This window comes from Brienomyrus brachyistius, chromosome 10 (assembly GCF_023856365.1).
Source record: "Brienomyrus brachyistius isolate T26 chromosome 10, BBRACH_0.4, whole genome shotgun sequence".
In the NCBI taxonomy this organism is placed as follows: Eukaryota; Metazoa; Chordata; class Actinopteri; order Osteoglossiformes; family Mormyridae; genus Brienomyrus; species Brienomyrus brachyistius.
In genome coordinates, this window is record NC_064542.1 from 3,747,484 (window position 1) to 3,766,179 (window position 18,696).

General features: G+C 40.5%; 2 protein-coding genes and 1 long non-coding RNA gene across 8 annotated transcripts; all 3 read right to left on the reverse strand.

Moving 5' to 3' along the window:
- Positions 1-481: 481 nt before the first annotated feature.
- Positions 482-7,822, reverse strand: LOC125751168 (uncharacterized). Its single transcript, XR_007400540.1, has 3 exons — positions 7,700-7,822; positions 3,176-3,220; positions 482-634 (listed from the first exon to the last, which is right to left on the reverse strand). It is a non-coding gene; the product is annotated as an uncharacterized LOC125751168 (long non-coding RNA).
- Positions 7,823-8,254: 432 nt separating this feature from the next.
- LOC125751161 (protein chibby homolog 1-like) lies at positions 8,255-10,677 on the reverse strand. Of its 6 annotated transcripts, none has more exons than XM_049029745.1 (3): positions 10,558-10,677; positions 9,189-9,267; positions 8,255-8,804 (listed from the first exon to the last, which is right to left on the reverse strand). In XM_049029745.1, exon 3 carries the CDS (start codon positions 8,724-8,726, stop codon positions 8,268-8,270), a length of 459 nt encoding a protein of 152 aa, XP_048885702.1. In that variant the 5' UTR covers positions 8,727-8,804; positions 9,189-9,267; positions 10,558-10,677; the 3' UTR covers positions 8,255-8,267. The 6 variants fall into 6 exon arrangements, with proteins under 6 accessions (XP_048885702.1, XP_048885705.1, XP_048885704.1 ...); XM_049029748.1 differs by having other exon boundaries at positions 8,255-8,801; positions 9,189-9,235; positions 10,558-10,665; XM_049029747.1 differs by having other exon boundaries at positions 9,189-9,235; positions 10,558-10,665.
- A 1,226-nt stretch (positions 10,678-11,903) lies between these two features.
- On the reverse strand, positions 11,904-15,360 carry ltc4s (leukotriene C4 synthase). The gene is made up of 5 exons (XM_049029751.1): positions 15,060-15,360; positions 14,579-14,678; positions 14,317-14,387; positions 13,998-14,079; positions 11,904-13,160 (listed from the first exon to the last, which is right to left on the reverse strand). Exons 1-5 carry the CDS (start codon positions 15,115-15,117, stop codon positions 13,025-13,027), a joined length of 447 nt encoding a protein of 148 aa, XP_048885708.1. The 5' UTR covers positions 15,118-15,360; the 3' UTR covers positions 11,904-13,024.
- Between the last annotated feature and the right edge of the window lie 3,336 nt (positions 15,361-18,696).

An 18,696-nucleotide genomic window follows, 5' to 3' on the forward strand; every position in this document is an offset into this window, starting at 1 on the left:
CAAGAACAAATGCCCGGATCTAATGTCCATGGGATGACTTTCCACAGCTTTGGAGTAGCAACAGCAAAAGTTCTTCTACCCCTGGTCGTAAACTTGGACGCAGGATAACAGGAAGACCCTGATCAGAAGGTCTGCGTGTCCTGTTTGCTGAGTAGGGGGTCAAAATATCACGGATGTAGGTGGGTGCCTGATTGTTTAGAACCATATAAGTAAATAAAATAATTTTAAACAGTATCCTATATATTACTGGGATCCAGTGTAAGCTAAAACCAGAGGAATATGAACTCTATAGCTGGTTCTGCGTAAGAGTCTAACAGCAGCATTTTGAACCCACTGAAATTTCTTTAGAGATGAGTCAGGTGAATAGAAAAGTACGATAATCTAAATGAGATGAAATGAAAATATGAAGTATGGACTCAAAAGAAGAATGAGGGACAATGTGATGGAAGAAACACGAGAGGGATGGCAATCTCACATGTTCCTCGAGATATAGGTACCATTAATTTTGAAATGAATGGTTTCCTTGGAATGGTGATGCCAACTCGCAATGAGCCAGAGATGAGGATAATGAAGCGGAAACCCAGAAGAGACAGCAGACCCAGCCCTGGTTTCCTGAGCCAGATGGAGTTTGGCCCTGGAAGGAGAAAAGGAAACACAAAGGGGCAGAGTCTGAGTACCATGCGTTTCCTCATACGCAGAAGATGTGCCTTTCGGTGGAGGTTGCTACTGGCATGGGACAGGGTATTAGAGAACATGGGGAGAGGTGGAGGGTCTCGTGTTTCTACACGGTGCTCACACAGGCAACACACTGGTCTACACACCTGTTCTGCCCTCAGCTATGATGATTCAGGGGTTCCTACGCACACTTCACTCTTCGCTCTTCTTATTGTCCTGACTCAACCTTTCCCAGTCATGGCATCATAACTTTCTGCCATCTCTGTCAGACACTCCTTACAGATTTCCCATCACGCTATACACCCTCTCACCACTTATTCTGCTACTCAAATCAAGTCATCATCTCCATATGCTTCACTCTTTCATCACTCTTTTTCTCTCACTCATCCCTGTTCTTAACTCTCCCATGCTTATTTCTGCATACTAGTAGTTACTGTACAGTGCTATAATTTATCTCAGTGTTTCTCAGCGCAGTTCTTGGGTACCCCCAGATGTTGCAAATTTTTGCTCCCTCCAAACTCCCAGCACACCTAAGCCAAACAACAAAGAACACCGAATATCTGCTATATGTGTGTTGGGAGCTAGGAGGGAGAAAAAATATGGCCTGTGTGGAGGTTCCCGAGGACTGGGTTGAGAGACACTGATTTATCCGAACGTGACATTAGTGGGTTATCATATCATCTGATGGGTTTGATGCACAGTTTACGGTATTAGAGTTTTAGGACTTGGCAGTCAATTATTCATGTTAATTTGTCACGATATTTGACACTGTTTTACATGTATGCATTTCTAAGCCATTTCGACCTTACCACTTCCTATTTCCTCTTCGATGAGTGTTATTTTGACATGAGCATTCCATTTACTGAAATAAAGTGGTGTGAAGCTCTTCACTGTGGGGCTGAATGTGATTTAAAGTTTATTTAATAAAGATATGGTTTGTTTTCTCAGAGTTGAATTTGTTTCTGCCTTAAATTCTTTCGTTTTTATTGTTAAATGCTGTGCGCTTCCTCCTTCCAAATTAAGTTAGAGGGGGAATCCCGGTCTTATAACAAACAGCAACTGGAAGAGAGATCAGATCCAGTTATCACACAGCTGACCTCGGTATAATAAATCTAGAAGATGAAAGGTGAGAGGAGCCTATTGTGTCTTAATGAGCTCCTACAATGGTGATCATGAGATGAGTCTGTTATCCCACAAGCATTAATATTTAGTCCAAAGTATTTATTAGTGTTTCATTATATCACATTGTCCTTATTAACAGGATCCCTCAACTCAACTAGGCCTTAGTTAAGCAATTAGGTATCACATAAAATTATTTAACTGAAGAATAAATTTTCATAACTCACTCAGTTCCCAGTTCAGGGGTGTGGATGTCTGATTTTTTTGTTTTTGTCTCCCCCTTTACCAGACCTGCAAAGCTGCTTCTGGCTGTCCAGCCTTATCCATTTCAGACACAGGGCAGCCCCTCATTGGTGGTCGAGTGCTTCGGTGGAAGAGCCGACCAATCTGGACTGATTCTTTCTGATGGGAGGGGCCTATCTTTCAAAAGCTGGCCATGTCTTGTGTCTAGGAGGAGCGACAAGCTTGTGTTGTTGTTGTTCTCAATTGGTGAATGTGTTGTCATTAGTATTCTCCTCCTGTATGCTGTAGTCATCGATCCTCCCAGGAAGCCGGGCAATGTCAGTGCAGTTAAGGCTTCAGGTACGGCTCGCATACCTTGCAATGGAAAACCGCCAGTTCTTGGTACTGCTCAGTTCTTGGTTGCAGTGGAAACGTGTCATTCCTTGGTTTCATCTCAAATAGCCCATCTACCACAAACCCTGTTATCCAAAGCAGGGGGGCAGCTTGTGGCTCAGCAGGCTAATGCTGCATTGCATTTACCTCAATGATTGGAACTCGACATCACATACAAGTTAACAGCGTTTCAATGCAGCAAGTTATAAAGGCATTTAGCAATACCAGGCACCCGTTTCTAAAAGCAAGTTTTCTTGCTTAGCTGGATTACTTGTCGGATTTAATTTACCACAGTTTAAATGGCCGTTATCTTTGTTCACTTACATTTAGCCCAGACTACCTTAAATCCGACAAGTTGTCCACTTAAGCAAGAAATCCTGCTTAATGAAAGTTCTAGCCCGGTTAATTGTTAGCCATTGTTAGCAATATTAGTGAATAACAACACACTACTTAGTATTTTGTGTAGCAACACATCTACAGATAGTGGTTGCACAGTATTGTGTGTACGACCAATTTAATGACCCACAAATAAGACAGAAGTGCAAAACTACAGCTTTAACTTCTGTTGATAAAAGGCGCAACCTTCTTGAATTATGAGCTCGGGGTTGTGTTGATTCTTCAGAGTTCATGAGTCGGAATTATAACTTGATCCCTTGTTTGGATCCCAAAAATCTGCCTAAACCAGAGCCAGGAACGCAACACCCTAACCTGACCCTGATAACCATAAAGACTTTGATGAGATCCCTTTAATCCGATTTCTTCTTACCTGGATTGCAACAGCACTCAGATGTTATAGTGGTTGTGTCCTATCCTGCGAATGGCATGATAGAAACACAAGGGAGGGTTTTCAACAGGAAAACAAAGACCGTCTTGATAGAGGCTTCACTGACCCCAGAGGGGTGCTGGGTGAAACACCTCCAATACACACTCCACACAACAAAGCAAGCATTTCTAGGCAGAGGGAGAGGTGAGAGGGCATCTCACCCCTATAATATAGAGGTCAACTGGGTTCATGAATTTAAAACCTAAAATGTAAATCACTCTGTCACTTACAATTGTGTTTTTCTCAAGAATACACAAGCTAAATGTGTGTGCCACCACAAATGCAGGTGGTCATGATTAGCAGCATTTCAAATTCACATTTTTATTCGTCAGATCCATCATTATGTATAGTACAACCTGCAGTGAAATGCTTATTGCAACGCTCCAAAGAAATATGGGTACAAAATTTTAAAACTATATAAAAACAAAAAGTTAGAAAGATATCAGATATAGTACTATTTATACTATATACAGGGATATACAAATTATGTGTGCGCTATATTGCAAGTGAGACCTAAGTATTATACATATATTGCACTATAGAATAATATTGAACATGGAGTTTACAGAACGATGAAATAGCATACATGTAAGGAGTGTATAATACAATAATATCATCCAACTGGGCTGCATGTTAAATTTTAAGGCCTTTCTGTAGCGAAATCCAGCTGTTCACTTGGCCATCAGGACAACTTACACACAATGGCCCCCAGCAGGATACCACTAGCTATTGGACGGAAGAAAGCTTGTCAGCGACCGAACGGCGAAACCTTTTAAACAATCCACGTTCCTGCATCCTGTCGCAGATAAGAGCGCGCCAAGCCAAGCAACAACATACCACACATTTTGTTGTGGCAGCAGGAAAAAAGTAGAGTGGGAAAGAGCCTTTTCAAAAGTCAGTGAGAAACTGTACTGGATGTAACAATTGTTGCAATTTAATGCTGAAATCAGTGAACAAAACAGTTTTACATCAGCATTGGGAATCATTTTTCCTTGCTCATGAAAGACTGCCAGTCTCATGGTCACTGCAGTTGACGGTTACGGTTAACATGCAATTTTGCAAGCAAAAAATGTTCATGCAATATGCTGTATTGCAGAACAGAAGGCTCTGGTTCAATTGGGTTGGCTTATGTTTTACGTTAAAAGACTGTAGTACCATTGCATGCCAGATATTATATGCAATGCAACATGATGCAATTTGGTTGTCTTGTGTTTTAAGACACTCTAGAACCCTTAAGCATTATTACGTCACACCAGTAGGCACCATGAAATACAGGTCGTCATCGAATTATGACCTATGTGACTTACGACTGATCGACTTTATGACCGTTCCGAGACTGCAAATACGCATCCGACTGCGGAGCGTCTGGCAGCGCCAGTGTTGCCCAGTGTGAGTGTATGACAGTTTCTGCCCCAACTGCCAACAGCAAAGAACTAAAAAAATGGAGATCAAAAGGTTATGAAATGCCAAACAATATTACTTAAAGATTATATCATATAGTATACTATATATATCATAATTTGTGCATATAAAATAAAGGGGGGAATTACAACCAAATGGACTCGCGACCAGTCAGAACCAATCATAGTTGTAAGATGATGATCTGTACTGTGCTACATTGCATGGAATGTGTGACAGTGACCTGGGAACACCAGTTTCTCTCAAGCTTTTGACCATAATAGAACAGTAAACTATCCCAGATTTTGCAGAAGCTTGGGTGTAATTAGAGGGATTCCTCTCTCTGTATCTACACTTCCTCAGCTCTATCCCAAACAGCCGATCTGACTGTTGAGCACCATAGATATTGTCTCCAAGAAATTCCTAACTAATCTGGGCCTTGCGAAAACAGTGGCCTTATCTCTGCACAAGCTGGACCAATGGGAAAGGGCCATCTAAGGAATGTGGATTGAATGATATATGGGGACACAGGCTAGATTCCTCTGAGTTCAAGAATGGAACGCAATCGATGGACATCAAAGCTTGGGTTAAGCCATTTTTCCCATCAGAAGATGATGCAGGATGTGAACGGACACTGAATGGGCATTGGAGGTGAAATAGGTAGAGTGTTGAGAAGGAAAATTAAGCTATAATTATGCCTATGGGTAGGGCCAAATTTAGGGGGGTGAGGCTGTAGTCATTGTTGGGGCCCTCCCCACAGAATGAAATTCTGCTGTAATAACTAGAGAAGAAAAGGGCCCTGGGCTACCGTCCAGGTTAGGGCAGGCACAAGTCCGGCTTTGCCTGTGCTACTGAATGGAGAAGCGTGAGGCGTTCGGTCTACTACGGCTGTCTCTTCCGATATTCATGCTTCGTTTTCAACTTTGTCATGGCGCAGTAACATTTATTACATGACAAATGGATCAAGATCGACAGTAAACTGTCTCTCTGAGCCTTTACCACATAAGCAACTGATGGGTAAATACAGTCCTATGCTACAATCTAAAGTCAGATTAGAGGCAGTGCACAGGTTCGACTTACAGACAACTAGTACTTATGAATGGACCGCCATAAAGTCTGTTATGTTGAAAATTGGGGTTAAACACAATAATTCGTAATGACGAACGTAGGCAGTGTGCAGCTCCAGCAGTTCATTTGCTCAACATACAGTTACTTTTATTACTGCATATTTCATTTAATTACTATTTTATTTTTATGTCCTGTATTATAATTTTTCAGACGAATGCTAATTAAAGACAGACCTGGGGAATGTATCTCAGTTCGTAATCTGGAGACTTGCTGGTTGTCAAAACAAATCTCAGGATTTGAAAAAATAAAAATTGAACAATCACTGCTATACTGACCATAAAATAAAAAAAAATGTTCATAAAGATGATGTGAAGAGGTCCCTCATCATGATGCTTGCGAGTTTAATTTATGGAGCTGATATGCATATATTTCGTAGGGATCGACCATTTGCAGTGTGAAGCAAAGGGTCAGGTCAGGGGCCTTCGGGGGCTGAGACAGTCTCCACACCGCTGGGTGTTAAATTTACTTTAGAAAAATGAGGCGCCGTGAGGGAAAAAAAAACACCTACATGTGAAAAATGCTGAAAGACTGCTATTTGTTTCTATATCTCACTAGCTGAAGTAATTCATTACTAATGCTTCTTGGATACCCAAACTACAGCCCGCTTAACACCCACCAGAGAAGAGGAGGTGGATTCCAGCAGAAAATAGGTTCTGTTGGGCCACCGGAGACAGTTGGTTCGGTGACTTTTCCTGCAGCCTGCTTGCAGAAGATAAGGCCACACCGTCACAGTAGGCCAGGGAGACGTGCTGCTGGACCACAAAGACAGGAAATCCATAGAGTGACCCCCCCCCCCACTCTTAGCACCATTTCCCCCACACCTGAGTGGCCCGAACATATCCTCGTCGGCTGCCAAAGGTCCTGGTACTTTTTGTGCGTTACGCCCCTACAGTAGAATACTGTCAAGGGAGAGACAGGGGACAGTGGTGGAGAGATGATATTTACACTGACACTGCGGAAGACGGCATGATTTCCTCTGCCCAGAGGGCAGGCCCTCCTCTTTGACCGTCCGGATCTTTCTCTACAGCTTCCTAAAATCAGCAGTCACGTGTGAGCGTTCGCTGTTCAGTGTTGACTTCTGGCCTGGCAATGGCATACATGTGAAGACGAAGCCAGAGCTTATGCAACAATCACCTGAGAATGTTAAATGCATATTTAAATTGGTAGCAAACTGAAATATCTGCTAATTAGGCCTCTCTTATAGACCGTCCCCGTTTACGACCGAGAGCCGTTCTGACAGACAGGTCTCAGGTCAGTATAAGATAACTGCACTGACGTTTAGGTGTGATAATGACACTGGGATGATCACGCTGCCATACAGTACTGAAATTTCCAGAGGTGGAAATTTTAGGTCCAGGAAGTACAGACCAAAATTTTGTTTCAGCCAGTCAGTTGAGTACTCTCTGACTGTGACTCTTTATACTCAACTGGTTGGTTAAAAGAAAAGCTTGGATCTGTACTTTCTGACGCTGCGCTTTCCACTTCAGCTCATTTCCCACAGAAACTATCGTATGGTGCGCAGTGCACACCAAGTACCGTAGCGCTGCTGGGCATATGGCTGCTACAAAGTTATTTTTTACATATTTTTTATCAATTTCTTTAAAAGAACCTCGGTCGTAAGAGCAAGTCGTTATTAAATTTCAGGGATGAAATAGTTATTGGAATTGTGATAATATTCCAGTGATATTCAACGGTTGCTGCATCCCAAATTGTCTGTTTCAACAGCGGTAAAAGGGGATTGTATGAGCACTAAATGAATTGATGAATAAATACCAATATGACATTCTAATATTGTTTGTTATATAATTTCAATAAATATAATGATGGTTATGCTCTCTGCATGAGAAACCAACTGCCCAAGAGATTAAAAAACACCAAACAAAGATGACACCCAGCCTACACCACTCATAATGTACCTTTCAGGTAGAGCGACTGCCTTACCTCCATCTGATGGACATCCACAAATTGTTGATGAATACTTTCCTTAGCAGTGGCATGGAACCACTAAAAGGCTTCCGAATAGAGTGAGCACCTAATCCATGTCTATGAACTACTTCAGGTTTTACAAACTACTTTAAAACTAAAAGGCTCCTCTGTTTGGCTAATTAGTTCAGTTCTTCTTCTGCTTTTACTGGTTTGTTTCCTTGATTGAACGACTCGCCCACCTGTTTCACATTAACATTAGTCACACGTGCATGATTATAGGAGACTGACCAATCAGCACACAGCAAGAACTCAGTGCTAAAGTGAAATTCAGGTCTTTTTAAATGAAATGGTAGTTTGCAAACCCTGTCCCAGCTCACAGTGTCCCCGCCGACATGGATTCGGTGGTCACCCTCCCTCTGGAGGGCAGTCACCATGGACTCTATGAATCTCCGGAGGATGTGAAATCCTTTACGATCTACAACACACTCACATGCAACTATTCATAAAACAAACATTCTGATGGTAGCAATAAAAACGAGACCAGGCAAGAATGAGAGTCACAGACACACAAACTCTTCAACCCTTAGGGCCATTTATTGGGAAAGACTTCCATGAGGCCACGTTTGTGCCGTGGGGTAGCGTCTGCCTGCAGCTCCCGCAGCTGGGCTGTAGCATCTGTCAGCATGTCCATCAGGACTTCTAACCGGATCATAAGGGCGTTGTTTTCCTCCATCAGGGCCCGGTTTTTCCTCTTTAGCTGCTGAAGCCGGGGCCTCAGGTCCAGACCCTTCCTGCCTGCTGAGGACACCCACTGGCCATTTATATAGGTGAAGGTCTGACCTGCGAGTGTGAGAGTCGGAAGGCCCAGGTCTGAGCCCAGCTCTTCCATGCGGGAGCGGTAGTCGAGGGTGTAGTGGCTAGAGAGGGAGGCATCCTGGCGCAGCGGCACCCGTTTCGGGTTCCAGGTGCTCCACAATATTTTGTTCCCACTATATGAGGGGGAGTTCCCAAGTTTGCCAAGAACTTCTCTAACAAAAGACATCTTCCGCTAATCTCATGTGGACTTTTTGATTATCTTTATTCAGCACTGGTCTACTTCAGTTTCAAATTTCAGTACCTGCTGCGGAGGAAATACGACACAAATAAGTCAGACAACAGTAAGGTTCACACCAATAAACTATTACTAGTACTAACAGACGGTTACTAGATGGTAACTACAATTCAGTGTAATGAAATCTTTATATTTTTAACGACGAATTCAACAAATGAAACAGTTCCACACTTCATGTCATACAAATGCCGCTCGACAAAAATTAGCTACAGAGTTAGTAAGCAAACGTGTTATGATGTTGCGGATATTTTCCATTCATCATGCGTCCCGTCCGTGAAATTTTCGCGTAGCATATGCCGGGGTCTGGGTTATCAATGGCATAGGAATCCCTACGCCATAAACACAAAAACATAAAATAAAGCGAGTTTAGATAAGTGAAATGTAAGAGCTCACCTTGCTTTCTGTTATGCTGTCTAATGCTTTTTCTGTTTTCCTTTCACCTACATGTTGTCACAGAGACACAATCACTCCTCTTGTTGCCAAAGGAAACAATAGTTTAGTAAGTTTATATTCCCTGACACCATACAACCAACCAGCTAGCACGCATTGGTCCCTCCTTTTTGAATCACTCTAATATAATCATCTTTTCTTCATTGTCACTTGACTCGCCAAATAAGAATGGCAGCTTTCAGAAGGCTTCACGCTGATATTGCCAAATTCTGTTTCTTCATAAGTTCAAATATAACCAATAACATTATGACTATTATCGATAAAAAAAAAAACATATTAGGATTCAGTCACTTCTTTCATTAAGGTCCATTTATAAAATTCAAAATACTTGAACTAATATGACATATCAAGCACTGAAGATAATTAGTATTTAATTTTCATATCACAGTATAAAAGTCTCAACATTTTATTAATTCCCATAATCATTTAGGCCTAATTTCTGCAAGAATATATGAGGCGTCATCTAGAAATAACACACACTGAAAAACACAGTTTATAATAGCAGATGCACAGAAACAGTATTTAAGCTAGGAAAAAGTTTTTTTTTTAATTGTACTCTGGCTCCACCACGCGTGGCATTTTGTAATAACAGCCAAGGAAACGTGGATAAATGGTGCGGCTTTACCCAAGAAATACTCTCATCAGAATCTTACAAATTTCCCTAAAATCACCGACGCTTGCAGTTGGTAGTAATCGGAAGATGTTTAAATATTAATGCGTTTATTGCACAAAACATTTTATAATTCAATGATCAGTTAACCCTGTCGGTGTTATAACCGGAAAGCAGAAAGTGATAGACAGTGATGCCATTTTGATGTTCTTCCTCCCAAAAACCTCTCACTCATGGAGATGATCCACCGATATCGCAGCCGCCGGACGTTTTACTGGTCTGTGAAATTTTTGTACGATGTAAACCGGTCCGCATAAGTCAAAAGGTTGGTAACAGGGGTGTAACAGTGCATCGATTTGTATCGATTAAATGGCAAACGATCCGGTGCATCGCCGTGACCATATAAATGTCAATGCATGCGTTTTTATTTTCTCGCCTGTTCCACTATTGTTTTCGTGATCCACTCCGAAGTACACATGGTCTACACCAGGGGTGCCCAATACGTCGATCGCACAGGTAGAGTGGGTAGATGGCATGGCATAAAAATGGGGGATGGATGACGCGTTCAACCGAGCCAGCTGCTGCAAAACTCTAGAACGCTACCAAGTCGCCTACTTAGTCTCCAATTTACTTCTACTAAACTTAAGAAAGGGTGTAAAATGAATGGGGGAGCTGGACCAAGTAAGAAGCAAAAAAACCTACCACTTCCATACGGGATGGAAGGAGGACCCTTTTTTCCACAATGTCATATTTGAAGTGCGTTTGCTTCGTCTGTCAGTCTACCATTGCTATTCCGAAGAAGAGAAATGTGGAGCGGCATTTCCGGACTGGTCATAAAAACTACGACATTAACTTCCTTCCGAAAAGAGAGCTGAGAAAGAGAATGGAACTAAAATCCCAGTTCAATTAAAAAATGCTTTATTTATCCCAAAAGGAAATTAATAATAATAATAATAATAATATGATAATAAACAGTATTATAATAATGATAATAATAAACAATGATAATAAAGAATACTCAATATTTTAAAACATAAATATATGTTTTACATTTTTATAGTAGGTAGATCATTTTGACCTGGTCATTTATAATTAGCTCGAAAGCTGAATAAGTGTGGCCACCCCTGGTCAACACTTCTACGCTGTAGGTGGCGGTATGTAGCATAATGTCTGCAGGTAGCATCATGCGGCTGCACCTATTTGTTTCAGTCAGTGGTATTTGAACAATGCAGCGGCATACGAGTAGCGACGCCGTGTTACACTCTCCTGTATGGTATTAGAGTGGTGGAGAATTCATCATAGAGTTTCCTCTCTTGGCAGACCTGGCTAAGACTTACTTGTGTATACCGGGTACTAGCGTACTTTCAGAGTGTGTTTAGTACAGCGGGTGACATAGGACGCTACGCTCAGAACACAATCTCATGAACACGTTGACCATTTAATTTTTTTTTAAAAACCCTCAAAGAAGATTATTGACATACTTGTTTCACCGCAGAAGTCAGTCATGTTAATCTTCCTCATTCTACATGTCTGTCCATGCAGCGTTTTTTTATTTGACTTTATTTTACTTGTTATGGACATACTTTTTGTTACACTTTTGTATTTGTCTGGAGAAGACTTGATTCAAAATAAAAAATAGTTACCATGTTAATCTATATCCATTCAAAGTTTTAATTTTTACCTTATTGCACTTTATTTTGCTTGTTTCATGGGAGATACTTAACTACACTTTTGTAATGTGCACTAGATTTTGTTTACAGTTCCCAATAAAATATGATAGAATGCTAATTACGAGTATTTGCCTTTGTTGATTCATTGGCATGTAAAGGACTGTGTGAAATTGAATCATTTCGCCTGAAACGTCACCACGCATCACCATGTCACACGGTACAAAAACCTTGCTAGAGCAAGAAGACTTAAGAAAGATCGTGCAGCACCTCTCAGCAAGCGTCTAGCTGCTGTAGAGTGGAGCTCCACAGGAAATACGTCACCTCCATAGGAAACACGTGATCTTTAAGGACGTAAAGTGGAGCTCCGGTTAGGGTAAGGGTTAAGCTTTATTTGCTGTAACACAGAGTTGAGATCACGTGTTTCCTGTGGAGCTCCACTCTACAGGTGTCTGTAGCTGGACCCTTCTTCTTCTCAGCCGGTGTTCTGACGAGTTGAGCTACCTATCGAGACATACTATCGAGCCTATTTGCGCATGTGCAGTTCCACCATTTGGGGGTTAGGGTTAAGTTTTAGGGGGTTAGGGCTATCAATTAGCACTACGGTAGCCTAACTCGACAAAGTAGCTCAACTCGACAGAACACCGAAAGATCTCGCTCCACGTCATGTCAGCTGCAGACAGATCGAAGCCCAAGTCGAACGCACCCACTATTTGAAGAAGTGGATAACTAAAAGTTGTCATTGCATTACATTTATGTCCTGCTTGTTTATATTTCTATACAGCGATGTGTTATGAACAAAGTAGTGAATTTGTTGTGCTGATTGCTCCAGTAGCGCTAGCAATACAGTACAACCATATTGCTAGATATTATTTAATCTGTTAAACGGACTTTGCATTTTAAAACTTAGCTTACATAGCTTTTTTTAGTAGTATAGGAAAACATTACTTGAACTTTATTTATAAACACACATGCATTATTCCAGGTAGTGATGATGCATGCAAATCCTATTCTTCCTCTTGATGGTGCTGATCCATCATCCACATATTCCCCTTAGTTCACCTAGTACCCAGTGTTGCTTTGGTGATCAGGAAAAGGGGGTTGTCCCCTAGTCTATATAGTAAAACATCCTGAGGCCACCATCTCTCTGAATGTGGAATGTTCCTGGTCACACTCTGCCGGGCATATACAAATTAACATAACCATTGTTTTTGGATAAATAGTTCCACGCTGATAACAGATGACTTATCTCTTGCTGATGTCATCCAACAAGACATTAGTACATTTGCATATGTAAATATGTTTAAATATTCAAATGTATACCTATTCAAGTATTCTATTTCCACTGATATTTAACATCTGTTCAAAAATACAAAGTTTAATGTAGAAAGGAATAAAACTTTTTGGGGAAATAAAGGTTTTTCCACAGTGTCCTGTGTCAGATTTATCCATTTATGTTACAAAAACAGCTTGTTTTTGAGTGCTGATTGTTATTGAAGTTCCTACATAAAGAACTTATTCAGAAGATGTAGAAAGTCCACATCAAAATACAACTGGCTTAGGGTGTTGAGGACCCCCAACGTGGAGAAGGCGAGCAGAGTCCAGAGAATTTTAGCACTAAAGTACAGGGGAGCCAACCTGACAGGAAAAGCAGGGAAGAGAAGGGGAAAAGGAATTATGTGAGTATGCAATATGACAAACAATTTAAATAAGATGCAAGTTAAATGACTTGCCTGTCTCAATATAAAATGAAGAAAAACGCCTTTGCTGCACAGTTCACACCCCAAAACATGCCTTACATTCCCAATTTAAAAATATCCAAGGACAAAAACAGCATCTATGGGTGCTACTTAGGTATGGTGTCCCATGCTGTTCCCTCTTGAACAGCTACAGTAGCACCCTGCCAGCCTAAAGCAAGGCAACAGTCTATTTACTACTATTTGTGATGGTTGACTGGTTGTGGTGATGAAAAACTTTATTTTTGGTAAATATTTGTAATAAAACATCTTTTCTATTAAAATCCTCCCTATGTCCTCAAGCCTCTCATATTCACTTTAAATCACATACCTAGATATTTTCATTATAATGTCTGTGATTTTTACCTGTAAAAAATGCGTTTGGATTTTTTGCATAAATCTATTATCAGTGTTTCCCAATCCGGTCCTCAGGGACCCACAACTGGGAAACTGGGAAACATTGGTATTACAATAATTTAATTTAATAGTTTTTAACAATCAGTAGTTTTATTAATGATAATGCCAATTAAGCCAAAGGTGTCTTTCCTAAACCAGCAGGTTTCAAAAATATGAACCATTATACTCCCCGATTGTCAAAAACACGTACAAGGATTCTGAATACTTAATAGGCAGTATGTAACACAGATGTGCATGAGGGGAAATACTTGTAAGGAAACAGCCTACAATAGCATTACACAGCTATGCCCAATACAGTTCAAATACTATGAGACTGTGGTACCTGCCAAGTGCAGATTTGGCGTATCCTTGAAAATACCTGTATCGCCCATACAAGTACAGAAGCCCCAGAAATGAAGAAATGGCTGAGAGAAAATAAGAAATCAAAAGAACATCAGGTGAGGAACGTAGCCTGCAAACATACCATCCAAGCCCCTTTGAAACAGTAGAGCTTTAGGACAAAAAACTGTAGTAGAACGTTCAGTCAACATCCACAAAATAGTTCAGTGACTAAGGTAAGTGATTTAATTCCAGAAATCAAATATAGGTGTATTCCTGGTTTACACACTACCGGCTACAGTAACACAAAATAGATATCTGACCTTGACTGAAGAAAATTCCAGACACCCAGAGAACCATGAGGAAAATGGGAAAATACTCTGAGCAGTTGGCTCTGGGAAGAAAAGATTATTAAATTATAATGGTCCACAGAGAAACTAGTAATTCAGGTAAATCATTCTGCAGATATAAGTCTGAATGCTACAGTGACTGTTAATATCTGTCCCAGTGGGGAAAAAAACAAAATATTAATTATACTCATTGCAAGTCTACTGTATGTAACTAATTGATCAGTGTTCAACTTACTGCGCCCTGAAGACACGTTCAAATTCAGGGGGTCCCGCAGTGGACGGCGGGGAGACAGAATATTTGCGCCTAGCTTGGATCACTTGGAGCGAAAAGTAGGCTGGAGGAACAGAAGTCAAGTTCTTTAAATTCATACGGCTTAAGTATAATTGAAAATATTTCCTTTTTTGGTTGTGAGTGAAGCAAGACAGAGTTAATTGTTTTTCGTAAAGAATGTTTAAAACCATACAGCAGTAGTTTAAAGCAGATAGAAAAGTCTATATATCATTTCAATTTACAATAAATTTTAGTGGTAGAAGTGCATTCCTATGCAACCTCTAAGTCAAACAGTCTGAAAACGTCAATAGAGTGTTAAATATGATGTACATACAATACATTTAGTTTATTTAATATCTTTAACCGCATGTTAAAACGTCTAATGTCAGAGCCAGAGAATGTCGCTATACAGAGCTTTTTCCCTTTTCTTCGTAAATTGCCTTACCTTGCTCAAAAACTCCCAGCACACTCACCGCCGCCAAATAAACCACCTGATCCAGCATCTCAAAGCTGTACTAATGCCTAGTTCAGGAATACTACTAGATACCTTACTCCTATGCTCCAGTGTGTATGCCTTATGAAGTGCTGCACCTCGGCTAGACTGACAAAACGCACCAATAGGGGATGCTCGTTCGCCACCCTCAATATAAAGCAAAATACATTTAACCCAAATGAGTGGCTTAGTACAATTTGATCGTATCGAGTAGGAAAATCAAAAACTTTTCATTTCATTCTGCAAAAAATACGCATCTTCTAGTTATTTTGAGCAAGTTGAGAGCCTTATGATGTCGTATCTTTGCGATCAGCTGATACTACATAACAGGCTAAACACCCATTTCGTAAGGGTAGGGGAGACTGGGGACGGTTGCTACAAGGGACGGTTGCAACAAGTCTTATTTCTCCAATTAGAAACATGCTAGAGTGATGATACTCATACTGCACATGCTCAGTTAGACCCTCTCTCCACCAGAAAGAAACTATACAGTTTCATCATATGCTGCTGCATTTATTGAAAAATAACTGTTTTGAAGGTATGAAAGTAATTTTTTTTGCAAGTTGTTTTTTTTACTTACTGTCCATAGCTTTTATTTTAATTAATCAAAACATACCTAGTTCAAATCATTGTGGTGTTGACTTTTAAAAATATTGTTAGCATGTTTCCCTGACTCTCTGAATATCTAGCACATGGTGTTCTGTCATGGCTGGTAAGTCAGGGACGGTTGCAGCAACTTGTTGCAAGCGTCCCCAAGCCAACCAGCCATATTGAAATAGACTACATATCATTACTTTTTAACATTTTTAGTTCAGAATCAGCACATTTTTTTCAGTTTAATTCCGAAGTATACTACTATACAGCTTAACTGTAGTTTATGGATCTAAAAATAGAAATAATCTGTTTTTTCTAGTATGCCAAGAGTGAGGAAGAGAGTTACTAACAGAGGGGTTCCCCTTCGAAATTTTGGAACAAGCTTCAAACGTAATTAGGAATGAGGGCAGGACAGTCATTGCAGTCGCCAAGGACTTTTCCATCTGTCATACCACCTTATTTCGATTCCATAAGGAAAGAGAGAAGCTTGCAAGTGAGGGATCAGATAAGTTACCACCTGCAGGGTACTGCACCATCAGAAGAGTGTTCTCAGAAGACCAAGAGAGGATTCTAAAACAGTATTTACAAAGGGCAGCAGACTTATATTATGGGTTAAGTCCTAAAGAGGTAAGAGAAATTAACAGAAATGTATAAAGAGAGTAAGAGAGAGTTAGGGTAATATGGGTAAAAAGTGAAAGATAATAAAAACTATTTACATTTTATAACATTTTATTTCAGGTTCGTAGGCTTGCATTTCAAATCACAAATTACAGCCACTTGACAGGAGTGTATATGGGCCATTAAAAAGAGTTGTCAACTCAGCCTGTGTTTCTTGGATGAAGACCCAACCTGGGATGACAATGACAATTTATGATATCCCAGGCATTGTCAGAGTGTCCCTGCCACTGGCAGCAACACCTACAAATGGGCAGGCAGGATTCAGATGCACAGGAATTTGGCCATTTAATAGGGATATATTCCAAGAATGTGACTTTGCTCCATCAGTAGTCACTGATCGCCCTCTTGCCCTATCTGCTGTGCCTTCTACTTCTGGGACACCTCCTCCATCAGGACCACCTGCTGTCCCTCCAGGGACAACTGCTAATGTGTCTCCTCCAACAGAGTCACTTGCATTTGTGCCTTCTCCAACAAGAACACCTCCTCCAACTGAGCCACCTTCATTCTGTCCATCCCCATCAAGACCATCAACCTCTAGGATGAGTGAACCTACAGATGACTTCTCACCTGAAGCTATACGGCCACATCCCAAAGCAGGACCCAGAAAACAAAGTACAGAGGGCAGGAAACGACGCTCTACTGCTATTCTTACAGACACTCCTGTGAAGGAGGCATTAGAGATGGAAAAAAACAAAACTCTGCCACAGAAAGCAAAAAAATAATAACAAAAAAGACAACTACGCAGAGAAGTATAAAGAACATAAAGAGAAACAGAGAAGAATACGAATCTGAAGACGAAGATGATTTCTGCATCGTGTGTCTTGAAGGTTATTCAAAATCCAGAGAAGTGTGGCTGCAGTGCTGGATGTGCAGATCCTGGGCACATAAAGCCTGCACACCTGGAGGTGATGTTTACACATGCCACAACTGTGAATCTGACTAAAAGAGTTGCATTATTTTATAAAATTGTTGTTTGTAGAAAGGTTCACTGGAAGCCAGTTCCCAAAATTGTTCTTCTAACTGGCAGATTTCTACTGTTAGTCAGTATAGATGTGGGGTACTTTATATGAGGGGTGATTAGCCACTGTTTAGGAATATCTGTGCAACTTTATTTGGGTTGTATTTGATATTCTCAATATTGTACAATAAATGTATGTTTAAATACTGTTAATTAGTAAGAATTATATTATAATTGTTCTAGTAACTGGCAGATTTATCCCGAGAGCCAGTAGAATTGTTGGGGTGACTTTAAATTCACTTTGTATTCAATATTTTTTGACATGTTTTAAAGCAGATCCATGTTTGGACAATAAATGCATTTTTAAAAAATCCCGTGTGACATAAAAATACAGAACTATAAAATCTACTGAATAAAAATCTACTTTAATATTATTGTATAATTGTAGATTTACACAGTACTATGCAAGTTCAGAGAAAAAGTAAAGGTTAATTATTGAAATTTAATATATGTCCCCAATGTTGGGGACGGTTGCAACATCTGACTTCTTCAGTTCAAATCAATATTGTGCAGGATATGTAAAATATAATTACATACAAGTATGATGGGTAATTAGCAGACAGATGTACGTTTATAGTATACAAATTTGGCTGGTGTAGTGCAAACAGTCTCTGAGTAAATGAGAGTAATGCAAAAAGTGTTTCAACCGTCCCCAGTCTCCCCTACTATTCTTTTATCACGTAATCCAAACTGTTAACACATCTTTCACACCAGAGATGGAAATCATCATATTCAATTAATTCTTTTGAGTTCATCCAGCTAAAAGATTCGCTCAATTCCGACACTCATTTTTTTCTGGGCGGGGGGCTTAAATAGACTTTATCAGTAACAATTGATTTGATTTTGCATTACTTTAGGCATGCTGACTGGCAAACATCGGTGCATCGTGAATCAATAACTGAGCAAAACGGAACCAAATTATCGAATCAGTGCAATGATTATTTCATTCGCTTAAACCATCCATCCATCCATTTTCCAAACCGCTTATCCTACTGGGTCACGGGGAGTCTGGAGCCTATCCCGGAAGCAATGGGCACGAGGCTGGGAACAACCCAGGATGGGGGGCCAGCCCATCGCAGGGCACACTCACACACCATGCACTCTCACATGCACTCTTAAATTGACCTACGGGCAATTTAGCAAGTCCAATTAGGCTCAGCATGTTTTTGGACTGTGGGAGGAAACCCCACGACGACATGGGGAGAACATACAAACTCCACACACATGTGACCCAGGCGGAGATTCAAACCTGGGTCCTAGAGGTGTGAGGCAACAGTGCTAACCACTGCACCACCATGC

Excerpts from the sequence above, each read along its gene's own strand:
- ltc4s (XM_049029751.1), bottom strand. The coding sequence starts at position 15,117 with ATGCTGGATCAGGTGGTTTATTTGGCGGCGGTGAGTGTGCTGGGAGTT. Across the intron at positions 14,388-14,578 it reads GAACGTGTCTTCAGGGCGCA|AGCCAACTGCTCAGAGTATT; the intron begins GTAAGTTGAACA and ends TTTTCTTCCCAG. Across the intron at positions 13,161-13,997 it reads GCCAAATCTGCACTTGGCAG|GTTGGCTCCCCTGTACTTTA; the intron begins GTACCACAGTCT and ends TTTTCCTGTCAG.
- LOC125751161 (XM_049029746.1), bottom strand. The coding sequence starts at position 8,726 with ATGTCTTTTGTTAGAGAAGTTCTTGGCAAACTTGGGAACTCCCCCTCA.